This window comes from Aethalodelphis obliquidens, unplaced genomic scaffold (assembly GCF_003676395.1).
Source record: "Aethalodelphis obliquidens isolate GAN/ISIS:26980383/991018 unplaced genomic scaffold, ASM367639v1 scaffold4, whole genome shotgun sequence".
Classification (NCBI taxonomy): Eukaryota; Metazoa; Chordata; class Mammalia; order Artiodactyla; family Delphinidae; genus Aethalodelphis; species Aethalodelphis obliquidens.
In genome coordinates this window covers 66,378,841-66,399,715 of record NW_020837948.1, presented here as the reverse complement: position 1 = coordinate 66,399,715, position 20,875 = coordinate 66,378,841, and the positions used below count along the sequence as shown (strand labels likewise).

Genomic DNA, 20,875 nt, shown 5'->3' with positions numbered 1-20,875 from the left:
AGGGGGGAGGGGGAGATGCCATGCCCCCTCTCTGAGTATGCCAACCTCCCAGCAAACCTATGTCTTCACCAACCCAGAAGCTCCCTGAACCCCATTGTTTAGGGGTTTTTAAGGAGGTTTCATTATGGAGGTTTCATTATGTAGGCATGATTGGTCACACTATTGGCTATTCATGATTAAATCAGTCTCCAGCCTCTCTCCCTTCTGAGGAAGTTGGTGGGGGGGGGGGGGCCTGAAAGTTCCAAATGCCTAATCAAGTCTTGGTCTTTCTGGTGACAAGGGGCTCCTATCACCCTCATCACTAGGGAAATTACAAGGGATTTAGGAGCTCTGTGCCAGGAACTGAGGACAAAGACCAAATATCTTTCTTATTATACTACCCCATTATATTCACCTGCCTTGTAAAAAATTTCTAGAAATGTCTCCTTAGGGTGTTAGCCTTTCTGGCTATTTCTGGCTCTCCCTCTCTATAACCCCTTAAGAGATTGACCAGAAACCTCCTTTTTGTTCTTCATTAGGCTCTGCAACACATAAGTCGTTCCCCTGTGGCAGACTTCTTTATCTGTCCCCTCCAAACAAACCATTCATGCATGGGAACAAGCATTCTCAGAGCATTGGAGTTGAATGCCCATGCTGCCTCTCTTCCTTCCACAAGAATCTTAGGATGCCAATGGTCAGGGTGAACTTAAATGGCCAAGGAACTCACCCCCCAGGGCCCCCTTTCACACAGTCATCTTCCCTACTATCCTGGGCCACCTCCATTGGCCTCTGGGTCACTGATGTCCCATAAAGGAGAGCTGAGTCATTTTGAGTGTCCAGGGAGGCCTGTTGGCTCTCATTTGTTCAACTCTCTATTGGGAAACTCTCAGAGCTGGGTCCTGAGATTCTGGAATCTCAGACCAGGAGCTTGACTCGTTAAGATGGGATGGGATGGGTTGAGGACCAGTTTGACTGAAGCCCTCTTGCATTCTGCCCCCACTGCTGCAGGTTTCTCTCCCGGCACATGGTGAACATAGACAAAAACAAAAACACCACCACAACGACAAAACTCCCGGAAACAAAGCTATTTTTAAAAACTGTTATCAAGAGATCTTCCTTTTGAGGCAAAAACCTCACTCCCTCCTCGTTGGGCTTTACTAATCTGTGGCCCCGGAATGTGTTGGAAGGTGAGGGCCTCAAGCTCACACTGGTTGATCGGAAATCCGTGTTTATGTCCCAGTATGTGGCAATGTGCTCCACTCTGATGACACTTTTCGTTTCTAATAATAGAGCAGATGAAGTAATATTGCAATTGATGTTCCCGGGGATTTGATTGGATAAGTGCATAAACCCTGGAGGGGGAAGGGGGTTGTATGGACGGATCACATTAGTATTCCTGTCCTATCAATGTGCGGGGCCGCGAACAACGTCAGCCGGACCGATTCCCTGCGTCTGCCAGTCCCGCCACGGATTCATTAGGGATCCTCAAACAGATGAGCCCCGTGGAGACGAAGAATCAAGACAACGACCAACTGCCTGCTTCGGGGACTGCCAGCCCTTCCAGGCCTGGTGACGGGGGAGGGAGGAGATAGAAGAACGGAGAGCCGCTGCGGGAAGACACCCGAGGCTAGAGCGACAATCTCCCCCTGCCCGCCCTCCCCTCCACCTGGCAGCGCAGGCTTTGAAAGCTGCTCACCCATCTGAATGGAAACTAGGAACCGCCGGGCGGCGTGTTCCTTCTCGCCCAGCCTTGCGATCCATGCCGAGCGGAAGACAGTGCGAGCCCGCGCCAGCGTCCAGCTCCCGGGACAGGGCCGGCAGTGCTGCTGAGCAGAACTTGACCGAGCTCCTTCCTCACTGCTAGTGGAAGCGATGCTGCACGGCACAGCCAGCGCTTCCCCGGCTCTCCTTCAAGCTGAAGGTTACCCACCCGCGCAGCCAGTCCCAAGCCTGTGAGCGCCGCGCCTCGGGTCCCGGCTCCGGCTGCTTGGAGGCGGCGCGCAGGGCAACTACCTGGCCGCCCGCGCCGGGGCGCACTGCACCAGCGGCTTCGGCTTGGTGGATGTGTATGCATGAGTTCTGCACCGAATGGGCGCAAAAAGCGCCCCAGCCGGTCCACCCGCTCCTCAATCTTCCAGATCAGCAAGCCCCCGCTGCAGAGCCGGGATTGGGAGCGCAGGGGCAGCGGCTCCGAGAGCGCCCACAAAACCCAACGAGCCCTGGACGATTGCAAGATGGTAGGTGGAAAATGCGCCTCCTTTTGTTTTTTGTTTTTGTTTTTTTTGGAGAGGTGGGGGGAATCGTGTACGTTAATCTTTTGCCTGAGTGCCAGGAACTCCGCCACCCTCAGCTCCTCCATGCCGGTCACGTGCACATGCACTATTTTTAAATCTGCAGTCCCCCAGATTCGGGGTGACACCGGGTCGTATTGGCCCCGCCAAGAAGTGCCGCGGAAAGGGTCTTGGGGTCAGCGGCTGTAGGTCGTGCCTCTACCCCCTCGGAGAACGGCAGATAGGAAAGACACGGTGAACTGGCTGGCTCACCAGGGAGGGAGGGGCTGAGTAGGTAAGAGTGCTGCTTTGTGGGGAGACAGTAGCAAACAAACCCAAATAGAGTGCACGGGGCTCTGCGGAGGGGACGAAGGTTCCAGCTCAGAGGCTGTAGCCAGTCTTCCCGTCAAGCTCGGAGCCCGGCCCGGAGCGGTTCAGTGGTCCGGCAGGAGGTGAATGGTTTGCCTAATATAACCCACCTTTGGCCTTTATCCCCAGGCCAATTCAAATCCACATCCCAGCTGTGGTAGAGGGGAGACTTCTATGCGAGAGTTCCCAGCATCACTCTCTAGTTACCTGGGAGTGGCATGGTAGCTCTCCAAATATGCTCTGGCTCTTCAGAAACTGAGTCTGAACGGGTGGCGGCAAGTAGGTCTGGAAACAGAGCTTCCATGACGAGACTTACCGATGAAAAATAAACACTTGCTTTGGATGAAGAGAACTTACATCTTTGTGCCCCAATCTTTAAACAATCTGTAGGCTCTTTAGCAGGAGATTTGGGGAGGTGGCTCAGGGGTCAGCGAAAGCCTCTGTTTAGGTAACACAAAATAGGAAACTTCCTGATCAGTGTCTTACGAAAGAAACTCGCTCTCTTTTCCAGCTTGTCCAAGAGTTCAACACGCAAGTGGCCCTGTACCGAGAATTGGTCATTTCTATCGGGGACGTCTCTGTCAGCTGCCCTTCACTCAGGGGGGAAATGCACAAGACAAGAACCAAAGGCTGTGAAATGGCCCGCCAGGCACACCAAAAACTTGCTGCCATCTCGGGGTAGGAGACTCTTGGCATTATTTGGTAATTCATATACATGATGTGTGCATGCGGGCAGATATTTATGGTGACTGAGGCCTGAGAGATGTCCTCTGCAAATGTGAGGTTTTAACCAATCACTCCGAGATCAGGATTTTCTAGAGAGCTATGAACAGACTGTAGACCAAATTATTATCCAAAAGTTGTGTGATTCTTATATATGTATTGAATATTTGGGTTATTAAGTGATTTTTTTTTAAAATTAACTTTCAATATGCTGGCCACATGTTGGAATTTGGGGCTTAAGATGTTTTTGCAGAATGTTTGGGCACCAAACTGAAGTTAAATCATCATGCCTCAAGATTAATTTGTCATCTGCTGCTAAACATCTACTGCACAAAAGCCCTGTGCAGTAGGGGAAAAATCTTTGCTGAATCCCAGATTTACTAAACTATTTACACCATGAGATAAATTCCTATGATATCATTTAAAATAAATTCCCTAAAATAAAGTCTTGGATATAAATTACTCTCTTCACTGTAGTGTATGAAAGGGAAGTTTTAACATGAGGAAATCTTTTTAAAGATTGGGGAAATTCACAAATCTAACTAAATTTAAGCTTTTTGTGCCCCCCCCAATTATTTTTATTTCTTTTTATCACATTTATGGATTCTCATGCCTATTTTAGGTGATAAGACAGTGAGTGAAAGCTTCTCTCCTGAGACCGCACTCACTCCTTCCCGATCTCTCAATAGTGGGAGAAAAGTTAGTCCTGGATTTTGTTAACAGTTCCTATTTTCAGATAAGTACAGAGAGCAAGGAAACACAGGACTCCTTATGCAGATACATTGATTTAAGTGTTTGATTCAGTCTGGATATAGCTTTTATCTATTTGTCTTCATGAGTATGGTTTTATCACAGTAGAAGTTCTAGTTAGTCAGACTCTCCTGATAATGTTGCAGATTGATCACTTGTAGGAATTATATCTAATTTACTTTTTTGAAAGAGTCACTCTTTGTTATCTTTAATGCCATTAATATATATAGTGACAATTATTAGTATATAAAGGATAGAAAGCCATATGTCGCCTCTCTTAATAACTAGTCTACATTTGACAACAGACATTTTACATGATGAAAAATGATTCACTGTGCTAACCTCCTTGAAGTGAGAGATACATAAAATATGTTGCAAACCTATTTAATTTAGTAGAAATATTGAAAAGTATTATCCTTTTCTGTTTTAACTGTTATACTATACTTAATAGGAAGTAAATCTGGGAGTGAATCTAGGAGGTGGAAAGGAATTAAGTGTTTAAGGAATTTGGGGAAGAAATGCAGCTGTGATAAATCTCAGAGAAGAAGAGAGAAAAACAATCAGAAACACAAAAGGGAATCATGGTGGACTAAAAACTGTGGAGAAACAATGATTCAGAAGGAAAAAGAGGGCTCAGGGCTAAGGAACTGCATCTATGTAAACTCTGTGTCCAAGAGTGCATGGTGTGCTTATATCCAGAGTTCCTTTAACTTGGAACTCAAATTGATATGTTCTAATGAGAAAAGATGGACTGGAGAAATGAACAAGGAGTTCAATTTAGTCTATTCTGCTACACACATGAAATTCAGGTTCTTCTAAAGGTTTAGGAAAGAAAGAGTCTGAAACTATTGGCTAAAAGTTGAGTTTTGAGGATTTGAGGTGAATTTTATGAATTCAGGGGGTTATAGCCCTTTACTACTTACTTACATGTTATCTGAGAGTTGATGTTATTGGGGGCAGTTTTATAAGAATTAGTGGGAAAATACGTTGTTCTTAGAGGCTTGCAAAAGTAAGGCCAACTCTGTAGAATGTTCTAGAATACAATTCGAAACATTTTCCACCTTAAAATAACAATGAAATACAGTTTAACCTTCTTTCTAAAAAATGACAGCAATATTGAAGGAAATGCCTTTAGATCCTCACCATCTGGGCTCCATTAATGAAGGATGTGATTCCCCTTGGCAGAATTCCATTCCTGATATTGCTAGTTATGTGGGCTCTCATTTCAAGCTTCATGTGAAGGCTGGTAGGGAGGCAGTAGGATTCAATTTACAATTTAATGCAGGGGTAAGAAAACAGTGATTCCTGGGGAATGTAGACAGAAAGACTAGATTTCTTGACTGCCCATTGTTTGCTGGCAAAATCGATTTAGTTGATAGAATAATCCTCTGAGGGAGGGATTAGTATCCTTGTTCTACAAATGGGTCTTAGAGAGGTTAAGGAAATTGCCCAAAGACACACAACTAAGAAGTGGTACAACTTTGATTTGGCCCCAGATTTGCATGCTTCTGAAATCTGTGAAATTTCCTCCATATAATGCTGCCATTCAAAAAGGTGTCACGTAAAAAAAACAAAGTACTGAGATGTGCTAATGTATAGATGAACCTCCAAAAGAGTACACAAAATGAAAGAAGCCAGTCACAAAATACCAAGTATTATATGATTCCATATATATGAAATGCTCAGAGAAAGCAAATCTATAAGAAACAGAAAGATTAGTGGTTGCCTAGGGCTTGGAGTGGGAACAGGGTGTGAGTGCAAATGAGCTTGAGGTATCTTCTTGGGGTAATGGAAATGATTCAAATTTGAATTGTGGTGACGCTTGTACAACTGTATGTTTTCTGAAAATCAATGAATTGCACACTTAAAATGAGTGAATTTTATGGTATGTAAAGGATACCTCAATAAATGTTTTTAGAAAGGTATGATCACCATCAAAAAGGTATGATGAACTCATCACTTGACTTTCATTGGCTTTATTCTTTTCTACATATGTAGCTTTTAGCAAAAGGGATACGAGCTACAAGGATGGGATAAAGTAAATCTTGACTCTCTGTGCATTCATCAAGATGCCTGCCTGATAGTGGTCATCTAAGCACCAATGCGTTGTTCTTTGTAGGAATACAGGTGGGGGGAAAGGCAGGACTTGAAGGAGTAAATGAATTGTCTCATTTCTTACCAACACAGACCACTCCTTTCTTCTCTACCACCTGGCTCTGGGGCCAGAGGAAGAAGGCAGTGTTGAAAGTGGACAGGGTAAAAGGAAAATGAGGCAAGATAAACAGAGAGGAAGAGCAAAAACAGAGTTGGATTAAACCACATAGGTAGCCCATGGCATTGTGAGACCTCTCAATTGAGACCCACAATTTCATCATCCCTAAGATCTTTAACATTTTAATGTCTCTGAATTTACAGTTCATTTTACAATGGATGATGCATCATATTGAGTGGCAGCATCTTTTCATTCCTAATGGTACATAAAACAGTGGTGTTTCTTACAATGGATGATGTCTAAATATAATAAAATACAGTTTGGGTTAAAAGTTAAAAAAAAAAAAAAAGAATTAAGCCATAAATGCTACATCCCTTTCATCCCTGACCAGTTGAAACCCTCAAGGAATGGTGAACACAAGAGAAGAAAACTTGGACTGTGTTTCTCACTAGCTGACCCTGGGTAAGAAGGCCATCTTCACAGATACAACTGAAACACTTTCTCAAATTGTGTTTAGATCAGCAGAAGTTCAGGTACAGCCTTTTCTTTCAAAGGCATTGGATGTTTTCTGGGCAGAGCCAGGCAGCTGAATCCAAAGTCTCCTCTGAATGGCTTGATTTACCACAGTTATTATACCTTCACCATGCTGATCCTCTCCTAGGCATTAAAGCTAAGAGGGGCACTGCTCAATGTTTCTGTGTATGTGTGTGTGCAGGGGTAGGCAGTTGTCTGGACCCTGTCTCCTTGAACTTCCCTCCAAAAATGACTTCTGAGACATCTTTGAAGAATCCCTAGGGCTCCATGATACAGAGAGTACTGATTTAGCAAAATATCCTTGTTTTATGTTTGAGGAATCTGAGATTTGGAGGATTTAAAGTGACAGCTTGGTCGAGTGTACATGAGGATTTTACAGTCAGGCAAACCGGAGCTGAATACCATCTGTGCTGACCTTGATGGAATTACTTACTCTCTAAGTCTCAACTCCCTTATCTGTAAACTAGTTGTCATGCTCACTCCTGGGGTAGTTGAGAGGATTTAGGGAGCCAGGTGGGTGATGCCTACCCTGACAGGGGTATTCTGCCAGTCCCAGGCTGCTCTAAGACTGGAACCCAGGTTTCATGCTCTCTGGTCTAGTGCCTGTTCTATCAACCACACCATCTCCTGAGAGTGAAGAGAGAAAGAATACAGCATATAAGCTAGGAGGGCCCAGAAGAACCAATAACCTCCAGCAAACCCCAGGAGTTTATGCTGTGGTGGTGGGCTGGTTATCAGGAGTCCTTTTCCTTTGCTGATGTGGTACCTTTGTTGCACTGGATATTCACACCATGACCTTCTGTTAGTGACTGCTGATTAGAGTGAAAGTGAGGTTTGAGTATGCTAATGTGAGAGGCAATATAGCTGTCGTGGGAAAGAGCATTGACTCTAAATCAGATTAGACCCAGATAAAATCCTGTTTTTACCACTTACTAGGGATACATGTGTACTGATATTGCAAATTGCTTCATAGGCTGGTAAACGGCAGTGCGGCACAGAGGTTAAGTATTTAGACTTTGGCGCTAGACTGCCAGTGTTCAAATCTCAGCCTTACCACTCATAAATAGTGTGACCTTGGGCAAAGATGCTGTCTCTCTCTGCCTCAATTTCTTAATCAGCAAAATAGGGCTAATAAATAATGGGACCAAACCATACAGCATCCTGAGGATTGAGTAAAGTAACATACAGGAAGCACTTAGAAGACTGCCTAGCACACAGCAAGTGCTATTATTAAGTTCAGATTAGTGTAACTGTAATTACTAATAAGAAATTTAAAATTCAGGTGGTCAAGATACATTTATATTAAAAAAAATCTGCCCCTCAAATATTTTTCAAATAAATATTTTAGCTGAAATAAATTTTTGTTTACTTTGGTTTCTTACATTATGTTCTGAGGAATTTTCTAGGTTGAAACTTCCCAGATGGCTACCAAAAGGCCTCTTCTATAATATCTTAAAAGCAATATGGAGATGTGAAAGTTCAAAAGTAGTTAAGTTTAGAAATACTTCCTTGGTATACATCAACCTAGATTCTTCATAAATCATAATATTTACAAAATCTTTTGGCCTAGCTCTGGTATAAGCTATGTGGACAAAGCTTATGCCATTGGACAAGACTATTAAATTCTCTGTACACCTCAATAATTGAATGATTTCTGAGTTGTCCGGCTTCATCATTCTAGTGTTCTATGTTAATTCGTGTAGAATCACATAGATTTTGTTTACAGAACTGAGCTATGAAAAAATCAGCACGTGCAGGAAGTTTGATGATTGAAGTCCAGAAATAGTTTGTCAGGATGTGAACATACTAAGATCACAAGGAGAATCTTAATCTCCTAATGGCTTCTGGGAACAACAGAATGATTATCCTAGGGATCCATACCCACAGATTTTAGGTCTTTCCTTTCAGCAATTACTTTCCTGGCCAGCCACGCCTGTGTTTTTCTCCTTTCTCCTTGCATCTCTCCTTGTGTTTTTTCTTCTCGTTTTTTGGTCTATTTTAGTTTTGTTTGATTCTTATTTGACTCTTCTGCTCTGTATTTTCCAGCCCCCCTTTCTGTCCATTCCCTGTTGTGTTTGCTAGGATGTTGAAATGGGAGAGAGAGAATACAGAACTGCAGCTTAGTCAGTGATGCTTCCTCTCAGCACTTCGGCTGAGACTGCAGCAATTACGTGGGGTGGTAGAGAACGGAAGGAGTATTTGTTGACCATGGAGGCGGCTCACTCAGCTTTCTTTAATCCGCATGATGGAGGAGGCCTGAGGTATAGTAAAATAAGCCTGGTTGGCAAGCATGCCAAGCCACCTACACTGTCCTTTATGTTTCCTTCCTATTACAGGTGTTTGGGTTTTTAAATTTTAACTCTCACTGGTCAAATAGTGAAAGGTGAGTTATATCTGCACCAAAAGAATATGCTATCCATCTGAGGTAATGATGGGAGCACAATTCTGTGTCAGTTTTCTAGGGCTGTAGTAACAGAGCACCACAAACCGAGTAGCTTAAACAGCAGAAAGTTCTCGTCTCACAGTTCTCGAGGCTAGAAGTCCAAGACCAAGGTAAGGCAGGGTTGGTTCCTCCTGAGGGCTGGGAGGAAGAGTCTGTTCCTGTCTCTAGCTTCTAGTGGTTTGCTAGCAATCTTGGTGTTTCTTGGCTTGTTGAAGTATCTCTGCCTCCATCTTCACATGTTCTTCTGTGTGAGTGTGTGTCCATATTTTCCCTTTTTATAAGGACACCAGTCTTACTGAATTAGGGGCCCACTCTACTGTACCAGTATGACCTCATGCTAACTTAACTAATCACATCTGCACCAACCTATTTCCAAATAAGGTCACATTCTGAGATGCTGGGTGTCAGAGCTTCAACATATGAATTGGAGGGGTGGGGAGAAGAAAGTTCCACCCATAGCAAATTCCCTTCACCCATCTGCAGTAGAATACACACTTTGGGTTGTTTGTTTCGCCCAGTGGGGATGGTGTTTTGCCCAACACTATCTACATACTTTCTCAACACTTTTGCACACAGACTTCCCAGCACCCAGTGTTTTATCATTTGCAAGACTGTAGCTCATATTAGGGGTGGGGTCTGTGACCATAGAATAGAATGCTTTCTGTATGAAATGGATGTGTTCACAAAGAATCCCCAATATGGTGAGCACTTTGCTATAACCAGTTTAGTTACTGCTGTCTGAAGGTGGAGCAAAATCCAATTGCCAAAGAGAATGTTAGGAGGAGGCATAGATGCACCTACAGTCCACACGTAGGACGTTCACTTTCTCTGATCTGCATGGCTAGACGTGATTAGGTGGTGGTCCCTCAGTGGTGCTGATTCTGTTGCTTCAGGGCCGTAGCATACTCAGGAGCAAGTGAAAAAGGACTGCCTCACACCAAATTAAAGAAATGTGCTATTCTTATCAACCAAACTAAACGTGATAGGGAATCTAGATACATGGTCTCCCACTGCCAGTTGAAGTTTAGCCTTTTTATGTTTTGAACAGATCTAATGACTTTCACCTTGTTAGAGCTTTCTAATAGATGTTCCAATTAGAGGGAAAATTAAACCTAAAACAAACTCTAGGAAACTTATCATCATTTTATTATTTATACCGTGAAGTACAAGAGAGCAAGGCTGTGTTTCATTCATGTTTGCACCAAGTGCCAAGCTCGTGAGGAAATGTGCATCTTGTTTGTTCATTAAGTTTACCTGGTATTTTTAAATCTATTCTTAAAAGACACTGTGTTATATACTTCAATTTAAAAATCAACTATACTTCCCTGGTGGTGCAGTGGTTAAGAATCTGCCTGCCAATGCAGGGGACATGGGTTTCAGCCCTGGTCCAGGAAGATCCCACAGGCCACGGAGCATCTAAGCCCGTGCACCACATCTACTGAGCCCGCGCGCCTAGACCCTGTGTTCCGCAACAAGAGAAGCCACCGCAATGAGAAGCCTGCGCACCGGAACAAAGAGTAGCCCCCATTCGCCACAGCTAGAGAAAGCCTGCACGCACCAATGGAGACCCAACACAGCCAATAAATAAATAAATACATACATAAATACTTTTAAAAAACAATAAAATAGAAAACGTTGAAAAAATCAACTGTAGTTCAATAAGAGGAGAAAAAGAAACTGTGTCTTGACACAGACACACACTTTAGTAAAAAAGGAGCAAATACATTAGCTTACATTTTATATTTCTATTACATTTGACTGTTATTTCTTTCTGGTTTGTAACTATAAAACCAATGTTGGTTTTTAAATGAGAGGACTTGAAGAGCACACTTAAGATTGTTTTCTGAGGCATAGGTGTTCCTTATCATAAGGAATCAGTGGGCAGTGTGTATTTTAGAATTACTCAGAAGGTAATCATGTTTGAGGTTATTTGATAAAATATCACCCTAACATCTGCTTGGTGGCTTTTTAGTGAATAGTTAAATAACCACTTTCTATTGAGGTCATTTTTAAAAAACCATTCTTTAAACTTTTAGCCCTTGCAAGTTTAGATATGTCTCATCCAAAAAGATACCTACATACAGCAAGCTCCGGAGCAGTAACTAAACCACCAGTCAGTTCATTTATTTCCTCTGCTCTAGAAGACATGACGTTTTTTAAAAAGTAAAAATCTCATGAAAAACATTCAATTGCTTGTCTATACACATATTTACACATATGTATATTGCTTGTGCATATACATATATTTAGATATATTTATAAACAAATACTAAAATTTGTGAAATAGACCCTTGCTAGGATAATGTGTCTAAACCTTTAAATAGAAGCGTTGATTTAGCAAATAATGTTTCCAATCTAATGGAAAACTCTAGATACAATCAGGTTAACAAAAATTACATTTGCAGGTGTAGATAAACAGTAAACTAATAATCTACAGCAATTTAACTGAGTTCGAGCAAAAGGGGGAAGTACATACTAACCCAGAAGTCATCAAACCCCTAGGGTATTATTCAGTCACTAAAAATAAGTATCTTAAAGTCCCCCTCGGTCTTATTCTGTCAGTTAGTAAGTCCTGTAGTATTTTATCTTTTTCAGTGTCTATTGTATCTTCCCCTTTTCCCCCCATTTCTGTGGCCACCCACTTAGTTCGGACTCATGTCCCCTCAGGCCACCAACTATTGTAGTACCTCCCAGTTGTTCTCCTTACCACCAGTCTCTCACCTCTTCTTTTCAATTTATTCACTAGATCCAGACTAATCCTCCTAACACTCTCCTCTGATCTTGTCACTTCTTTGCTTTAAAACTTCCAAAGATGCCCCATTGCCTAAAGCAGTGTTTCTTCACATGTGTTCCCTGCATTGCCTGTCTCAGAACCACCTGGGGTGCCCTCGGACCGAAAGAACCAAAATTCTGGGGAATGAGCCCTGAAAATCCAATTTTTTTTAACATGCACCACCCCATCCCCCAGGAGATTCTTGAACTTGCTAAATATGAGGCCTGTCAGCCTGAAGCAGTGATTCTCAACCTGGGCTGCACACTGCAATCACCCAGAAAACTTAAAAAAAATTGTCGATGTTTGAATTCTATCCCTAGAGTTTCTGATTTAAATGATCTGGGAGGCAGCCTGGGCATTGGGATATTTTTTAAAACTCCCCAAGTGAGCATTTGTATAAAAATGGATTACATTTGCCTACACTGAACAAAAAATTCAAAGACACCAGTGTTTATTCTCTCACAGAAAAGAAGCCCTAGAATGGCCAATTCGGAACCGGTGTGCTGGCTCCAGGAAGTCAGCATTTCTGTCACCCACTCTTTGTTTATGTCTTCCATCCTCAATCTGACTTTATGATGTGAGATTATTATAGGAGCTGCAGCCATGAGTCCCAGTTCCAGACTGGAAGAAAGGATGAAGGGGGAAAGCCACACTTCCCAGCTGGGTCTGCTCTTTTTAAGCAGACCCAAACAAAACTTCTTCCAGAACTGCATCATATTGTCACATCTAACTACAAGGGAGACTAGGAAATGTATTCTTTTATCACTGCCACCTTAAAAAAAAGGAGGACTTTATTACTAAGGAAAAGAGAGAGAGCAGATATTGGGAAACAACTAACGATCTCTGTCCCCAACCTGTATTCCCGGACTTAACTTTTACCATTTAACTTGTAAATGCTTTACTTACTCGAACTAGTCTGCTTTTTATTCCTTACGGGTGTGTAATAGGATGGCCCTAGTCTATGAGTCTACATCTATGGTTTTTATATGAAAAAGCACGTTCTAGCTATTAAAAGAAATAATTTACTCTCTTAAATGTCAAGGTCTTACTTGCAGTCTCATTGCCTGCCATGCTCCTCGCACTGAAATTCAGAGCAGATGGAAGGGTCCCAAAGGGATTAAGAAAATTTTGCTGTTTTTAAATGGACCCATGGAAAAGATTAGAGGTTCAGGAACAACTTGGGAGGACAGGAAGTCAGGCAAGGTGCCTTTGAAAGGGCTTGAGTATAATTTTCACAAAGCAGGATGTGAAATAAGATAGGGCCTGTAAGGAGGATAAGTAGTGGCACTCAAGAAATCAATTTTTAAAAACCTACCAGAGATTGAGTGGAACTCTTCTTTTAAAAAATAAATTTAAACTTTCTTTTAAATCAAGGAAAAAAATTCCATCAAGGAGTTAAAATCTGATGAGCTATAACAGGAATAAAAGGGAGGGAGGCAGGGTTTTCTGGATATGGGGATAAGATGATCTGTGATCAAGATTATGAGTTTATTAAAAGAAATTGAACTTGAAATTCATTATATCATGTAAACAATGTTATATCCAGTAGTCAGTACATAAATGGTATTTAATCCATAATTTCCTAAATTATAAACCTATTCAACACATATGACAGTATATTCGATAGGGAAATATATTCATTTCCAACTCTGGAAGTCATCTTCCTTTCTGGGAACCTATTCATAGAGCACCCACCATATGCCACATGCTTTTCTAGGTGCTGGAGACATAGCAGTTCTGAAATAGAGAAGGGCCCTGCATTCATGGTGAAGATAATCAAGAAGTGCTATGGTCTGAAGATTTGTGTTCCCACAAAATGTGGATGTTGAAATCCTAATGCCCAATGTGATGATACTGGTAGGTGAGCCTTTGGGAGGTACTGAAGCCATGAGGGTGGAGCCCTCATGAATGGGATTAGTGCGCTAATAAAAAAAGGCTCCAGAAATATCCCTCACCCCTTCCACCATGTGTGGACACAGAAGGAGGACACTGGCTATGAACCAGGGAGAAGGCTCTCACAAAACATGACCAAGCTTGTGCCTTGATCTCAGACTTCCTAGCCTCCAAAACTGTGAGAAATAAATTTCTGTTGTTTTTAAGCCACCCAGTCTGTGGTATTTTGTTATAGCAGCCTGAATGAACAAAGACAAAAAGAAACATGCAAAGGATAGAGCATTTCAGAGAGTGATAAAAGCAATGAAGAAAATAAAATTGGATAGTATTATTAAAGAATGATGGATGCAACGTGGTGACATCTGAGAAGGTGACGTTCTAACTTGATATCTGACTTTGAGAAGGGACAGTCATGTGATCATCTAAGAGAAAAACATTTCAGGTAGAAGGTATAGCAAGTGTAAAAGTCCTAAAATGAAGTGACCTTGGCAGGTCTGAAGAAAAGAAAGGAGACTAGATTTTCAGTTTGGAATTGTCTTCAGCTGTAAGTAACATAGACCAGATTTTAGTGGCATGCATACATAAAGGTTTATTTTCTCACATAATTATAAACCCAGGGATAGGGGATAGCACACATTGCTTCACGGTTTAAAGATATCAGGCCTGAGATTTCCATAATCAGGCCTTTTCCTCTAGGTCCCAAGATTGCTGCTTCACCTCCAGAAATTCTGTCCATGCTCCCAGCAAGTAGGAAGGACGCAAGGCAAAAACATAAGACAATTGTGTCCCTTTTAAAAGAGCTTTCTCAGAAGCCTCACACGACAACTTCCATGAACATCTTGTTGACCAGGACTGTGTCTTGTGGCTTTCTTGGCTACAAGCTTCATGATCTGATTTACATATATCTCTCTCCATACCAGCTGTCTAGTGAGGACAAAAATTTCCCAATCTGTAAGCCAAAGTGATGCTTCCTGAGGCCTAGGTTAGGAGAACTTTAGCAAGATTGGGGAGACAGGAAGTGTAGGGAGCTTGGATGTGAGAAGTGAGCAAAGGGGTGCTAGAGGGGGAGAAAGTAGTGGGAGGACATGCCCTAGCATCTACCTCTCCTTCCTGCCCATTTCCTTCTTGGTTTATTGGTCCATCCATTCCTTCATTAAACATTGAAGGGCTTCCCTGGTGGCACAGTGGTTGAGAGTCCACCTGCCGATGCAGGGGACACAGGTTCGTGCCCCAGTCCGGCAAGATCCCACATACCGTGGAGCGGCTGGGCCCGTGAGCCATGGCCGCTGGACCTGCGTGTCCGGAGCGTGTGCTCCGCAACGGGAGAGGCCACAACAGTGAGAGGCCCACGTACAGCACAGAAAAAAAAAAACATTGAACACCTACTATGGGCCAGCCACTGTACTAGGCTCTGGAAGTATAAAGATAAATACAACACAGCTCCTGCCCTTTGAGGAGCTCATCACCCAGCATCTGTGTGAGACAGACATGTAAACAAATCATTGCAAAACAGTGCGATCACTGCTACAATAGAAATATGCGGATGATAGAGGAGAGGCATAAAGGAGGCAGCAATCAGCTCTGCCTGGGTGGGTGTAGGCAGGAAAGACAACTTCATAAAAGACAGGATGCCACTTGGACTGAGCTTTGAGAGCAACGAGCAGTGTACTTTCGCTTTTATTTGTGTAGCCTTGGGCTTCCTGCCATGAGCATACTTTAAGGGATGCTATTTGTCTGTCTTGAGCCAAGGGGAAGCAGAAATAGTTTAGATGTGCTGAGAACCAACTGTGTGCTATACCCTTTGCATACATTCCTTCATGATTAAATGAGTTCATCTGAAATAATATTTACTTAGAACCCAGGGAGATAATGTTTTAAAGTGAGATATGTTGGCTAAGAAATGCATTTACCTACAAGTGACAGAAACTAGCCCATAGTGGCCTAATCAGAGGCCACTCTGTAGGTAGGTGGGAGCTGGGATTATTTCACAAGTTGGAGCATGTCAGGACAGTGGTCCTAGTGATTCTTGTGGTCCTAGTGACTTGTCCCTTGTGGTTCCAAGATAGTGGCCCCATCCAGAGCCAATAAAACACCAGGGCTGGCTCTCGATTCTAGATAAAGCATGCCTCACCTGGAAGCTTTCCAAAGTACCCATACTGCTAAATATTTTTTAAATTTCCATTTTTTAGTACATTTAGTTCAGAAAGTTGAGGTCTTTGGTCAAGATATTGGGTGGGGCTGGGGTTTGAACACTGGTCTCTCTGTGACCAGAGTCTTTATTCTTGACACTACACTGGGCTGTTTTGTTTCCCCAGACGGCCCCTTCCTTTCTTGGAGAGGCCCCAGGATTGGCCGACCTGCTTTCCTTCCCTTCCACTGTCACAAAGTATTATTTCCACTCAGAGTCTCTCTCCTTCCCTGGACTCACTTCAGCACAAGGACCTCTTCATCCGGCACACAGCTGATTTGAGGGTTTTTAAGGTTTCCTCAGCTAGTAAGGAGAGGAAAACAGGCAGGCAGGAAAAAAATAACAAAATTATGGCCTTGCTGAAGCTGCCAGTGGAATGTGAATGGATCTCGGCTCTGCATTCTCGGGGCCTCAGCACTTCTCTCTGGGCCCTGAATTTTTCAGACTTCCTCTCTCAATACTGTGTCTATCTCAAATTGCTCCATCCTTGAGCACCTTCTTTCTTGTTTGTTTGCCTACATAAGTCCTAGAAATGTTGGACCCAGGTCAAGGTGGGCTGAATTCTGGGTTTCAAGAAACGACCTGCTTCTTCCCCACAGAAGACATTTAAGGAAGAGGGGGACACTCCATTACCACAGTGACACTGACCACCCAGCTCCTCTCCAAGGCATCAGTGAGTAGAGAGGTGAAAAGAGAAATGGAGGTGAGGGTGAGGAGTGGTATCCAGGGCTAGAGAGCTTCCCACTGGGTGATGGGAACACTCAAGAAAGTAACATTGAGGCTGGGTGAAAGGATGGGAAGGACTCATCGGTGACAAGAATGGGAAGAGATTACCAGACCAGTCTCAAAACATCACTTCTTTAAATACCCAAATCTTGTCAATAAACCCACAAGAGGTCCTGCTTTCCTGAAAATGGAGTTTAAAATCATAATACATAGTAATCATCTAAATTGCCCTCTTTGTGGGATTTCTAGTTTTCAGCCAGAATGATGGCTTGTTAGAGCTCAGGCTCTGAGTTTTAGGCCCTTTTATTCCCTTAGTGGGTCTAATTTTGAAGCATTCAAATTTGGCTTGGAATTCTCATTTCCATTCTTGCCATCCACTCCCTGAGCTGAGGAATTATGCAAAGCTGCTGGTTTTTTCTCTCTCAGATATTCATTATCACTATACAGATAATTTTTGATTTTTTATCTTCAATATCATATTCCTATGAGTCCATTACTATGAAAATTCCTATTTGTCTTAGAATTAAAGAATAAACCATTCCCCTTCACCCTCACCAAAATATTTCTGATGTAGGAAAAATTTAGGTAGAAAATAGAAATTAATTCCTAAAATTACCTCTGGTGTATAATCATGTCTAATTCATGCTTCTTGAATTATACACTTCAAACATTTTGGGGGTTTGTGTCATTATTTCTATTTAAAGGGGAATTATTTGGAAAAGAAAAAAAAAATCCACTCCTGTCTGTCCTGTTCTGCTGTAAGAAGCAGCAGATGTGGTAAGAAATGAGTATTGGGAAAGTGAGCAAAGGATACATCACCTGAAGAGTCTTGTTCTTGTTCTTACTAGCACTTGATTAACTTTTATAAAAATCTATTTGTTTTGGTTTTGTGATAATCCGCATCTGGGTCCTGCTCAAAAATAGTGGCAGATATAGAAAGACCTTCTCTCTGAGGACCACAGCAGAGTTTTCACTGCCAAATGAGCTATAGGAGGCAAATGTAAATGATCAGAATCTGTCTGTGGTTGTGACTTGGGGACATATAGTTTGGATGAGCACAGCTGTCCTCACCGTGGAAGAGAGAAACACTACTGAGAGGTGAGTGGGAAATCTTTCCCAAACTGGGCGTATTTGGATTCTCCAGAGAAACAGCCACGATCAGGAGTGTGTGAGCAGGGGCTGGGGGCTGTAATATAAAATGAGGAATTGGCTCACACAACTACGTATGGAGGCGGGGCAGTCCCACGATTTGCCATCTGCAAGCTGGAGACCCAGGAAAGCCAGTGATGTAATTCACTCAGAGTCCAAGGACCTGAGGACCAGCGGAACCAATGGTGTGAGTCCCAGTCTGAGAGCAGGAGGGGACTGATGTCCTAGCTCAACAATCAGGCAGAGGGAGAGAGAGAATTCAACCTTCTTGCACCGTTGTGTTCTATTTGAGCTCTCAAGGGATTGAAGGGTGCCCACCCACACTGGAGAGGACCACCTGCTTTACTCGGTGTGCCAATTGAAATGCTAATCTCTTCCAGAAATGCCCTCACAAACACACCCAGAAACAGTGTTTAAACACATATCTGGGCATCCTGTGGTCCAGTCAAGTTGACACATAAAATTAATCATTACACTGGGTCAGTTGCCTTGACCACAGCAGATGGCTGAAAGCCCCAGAATTCATAATTCTGAGAGTGGCTGTGAGGAGATCACCTGTGGACATTTGAGAAGACTTCTCTCTGTGCATGGTGAGAGGGGAGACTTGACGTGGTTCCTGCCCGTCAGCACACAGTCAGGAATCAGGACTCAGTTGGTCCCCACCTGAGCGTACAACAGTGTTTAGAGGAGACAGCTGTATCTTCAAGCTGGGTGACTTCCATGAACATTTTTTGCCGTACACCATGTTCTCTTACTATCTGAAGTTTGAGCTCAAATGGCTGCCTCTGTTTGCATACTGTACCATCATTGAATAATGAGGAAACTGCTCAGATTATTTTAGGCCACAGCATGTACCATAATGCAAAATCACTCAGCAAATGTTCCCTCCAGGAAACAAGCCCTATCAACTATTTTTATATTCATGCCTTCAATCTTTTGTTTTCTAAGGAGGAAATATGTTTTAAGCTACCAAGTCTGTTCAGATTCAGAGTAGCTTGAAATTATTCTCGAAATTTTCATATTAGGTTACCGTACAGGCACCATGGTAGATTTGATGTGAAAATGTGAAGCGAGTTAAAATATCTATTTAGGTGTAATCTTTCCAAAAGACATGTCATCACAGTTCATTTGGGGAAAGTCTTGCTTCATGGTTCACCTTTATAAAGACAATCTCCAACTTCTGAGAAAGAAATGTTGTGGGATGTGAGGGGGGAAGAGGCAGGAAAGGGGAATGATTCAGCTGGAAAAGAAGAAAGAAAATAGGGAAGGAGGAAGTAATTAGTTCTTTGGGAACTATGCTGATTAAGGAGTTGGCACTGCCAGGGGATAAAAGGAATGAAGCTAAAGGGAAAAGAAAAGGGAAAATGCAGTTGTAGGATTGGAGGCAATGTGCAATTCAAGGTCTCCAAACCCAGATCCATCAGGGGCCAGAGAGGCGATGTGAAAAAGTGAAGCGGGTCAGGTGGGGTGCTGGTGGTCTGGGGAACCCATGCCTGTGGGTCTGAAGCAGGCTGCCACACGAGCTCCACTGATTACTGATTCCCATGCAGAAAGATGGGCCAAATGTGCCATACTTGTGGCTTTTTTTTCTTAAGAGAGTCCATGAATTCATGTTTGTGTGTGAAATATGATTTTTAAAAGTTGGCCAACAGAAAATGTCTGCCGACTGAAAGAGGCCCTCAGCCATTAGTGTCTACCTCTGTTAATTAGCCTGCACTTGCTTGCTCAGAATATTTGCAGATCAGTGGATGTGAACAATTAGAGAGATGCCAGGATGTCTTAGCATTTTCTGTTTATGTTAGTAACTGTAACCACTTCTTAATTTCTTTGTTACTTTCCGAATAGCACATTGTGGAGTATTAAAACTTGTCAATACCTGTCACCTCAATAAACAAAAACAAACCCCCCTGCAAAAAAAATCCCTACCAAATATAGAAAAAAACAGAGATATATATTTTGGCCTTGAATTGTTAATGAAGGTTCAACATATTTAATTAGCCTTAGGAACATGTTAAACATTTTTGGAATTGAACCTAAGGAAAGAAATTACAATATTTGTACATGCGTCCTGAAGTCAGATCGCTTGAAAGATCCTTTCTTTTGCTAAGACAATTATTTAAATTATCATATTACACATTACTCTTTCATATCACACAGGACCCATTGATCTTATTAGGATCAACATCAAGACAAATAACCTGTCAGGCATATAATAGAGTCTGAGTGCTACATGAAAGTTAAATATAGGACATACATATCTTACTTTATCTAAATGAGATCCTAAGGGGGGAAAATACTCTCTTAACCTGATTTCATATTACTTATATGATTTAGTATCTAGTAGGATTTAACTGAAAGAGGATGTGGTATACAAAATAGTGACAAACGTCAATTTGCACCAAAGAGTTAAGGCCATTTCTAGATAGCTATTTCTGAATTCCCAGGAAAGAGTATTCATTCTCTGATCAGTTTTCTCTGCTTACGAGTGTGGAACCTACATCAAACATTTCCTTTAACTCAACGTGTCCCTTCCAGACTCAAGATTTAATGTAGCCCAGTGGACCATCCATTCTTCTCTTGCCCTTCCCCCTGCCCCACCCCTCCCTCCCTCAAGCAGTTGGAAGAACAATTACTGGGGCTCATAAGCCATCCCAGGTGGTCTTATGAAGACTGTTCCCCTGCCTATCATTGCAGGGGTTCTTTGCGCCTACACCTTTAGAGCTAAAGTGGGTGCTGTCTAATATTCTAATATTTATTGATTTCTTCAAGCCTGAGAGGCCCCTGAGAGGTGCATTTACCCTTTACTAAATAAACAGAACCCCTGTCATGATGGATCTCCACTGCTTTACAGGATGCAGAATGCTTC

General features: G+C 42.5%; 1 protein-coding gene across 1 annotated transcript in view; it reads left to right on the top strand.

Moving 5' to 3' along the window:
- The first annotated feature begins 1,366 nt into the window (after nucleotides 1-1,366).
- The window catches only part of RGS7BP (regulator of G protein signaling 7 binding protein), a 119,232-nt gene continuing 99,723 nt past the window's right edge, over nucleotides 1,367-20,875 (top strand). Inside the window, exons 1-2 of the mRNA XM_027101027.1 lie at nucleotides 1,367-2,216; nucleotides 3,130-3,296. Of these exons, the coding sequence (XP_026956828.1) occupies nucleotides 2,052-2,216; nucleotides 3,130-3,296 (332 nt within the window). The 5' untranslated portion in view covers nucleotides 1,367-2,051. The remainder of the gene's footprint in view (nucleotides 2,217-3,129; nucleotides 3,297-20,875) is intronic.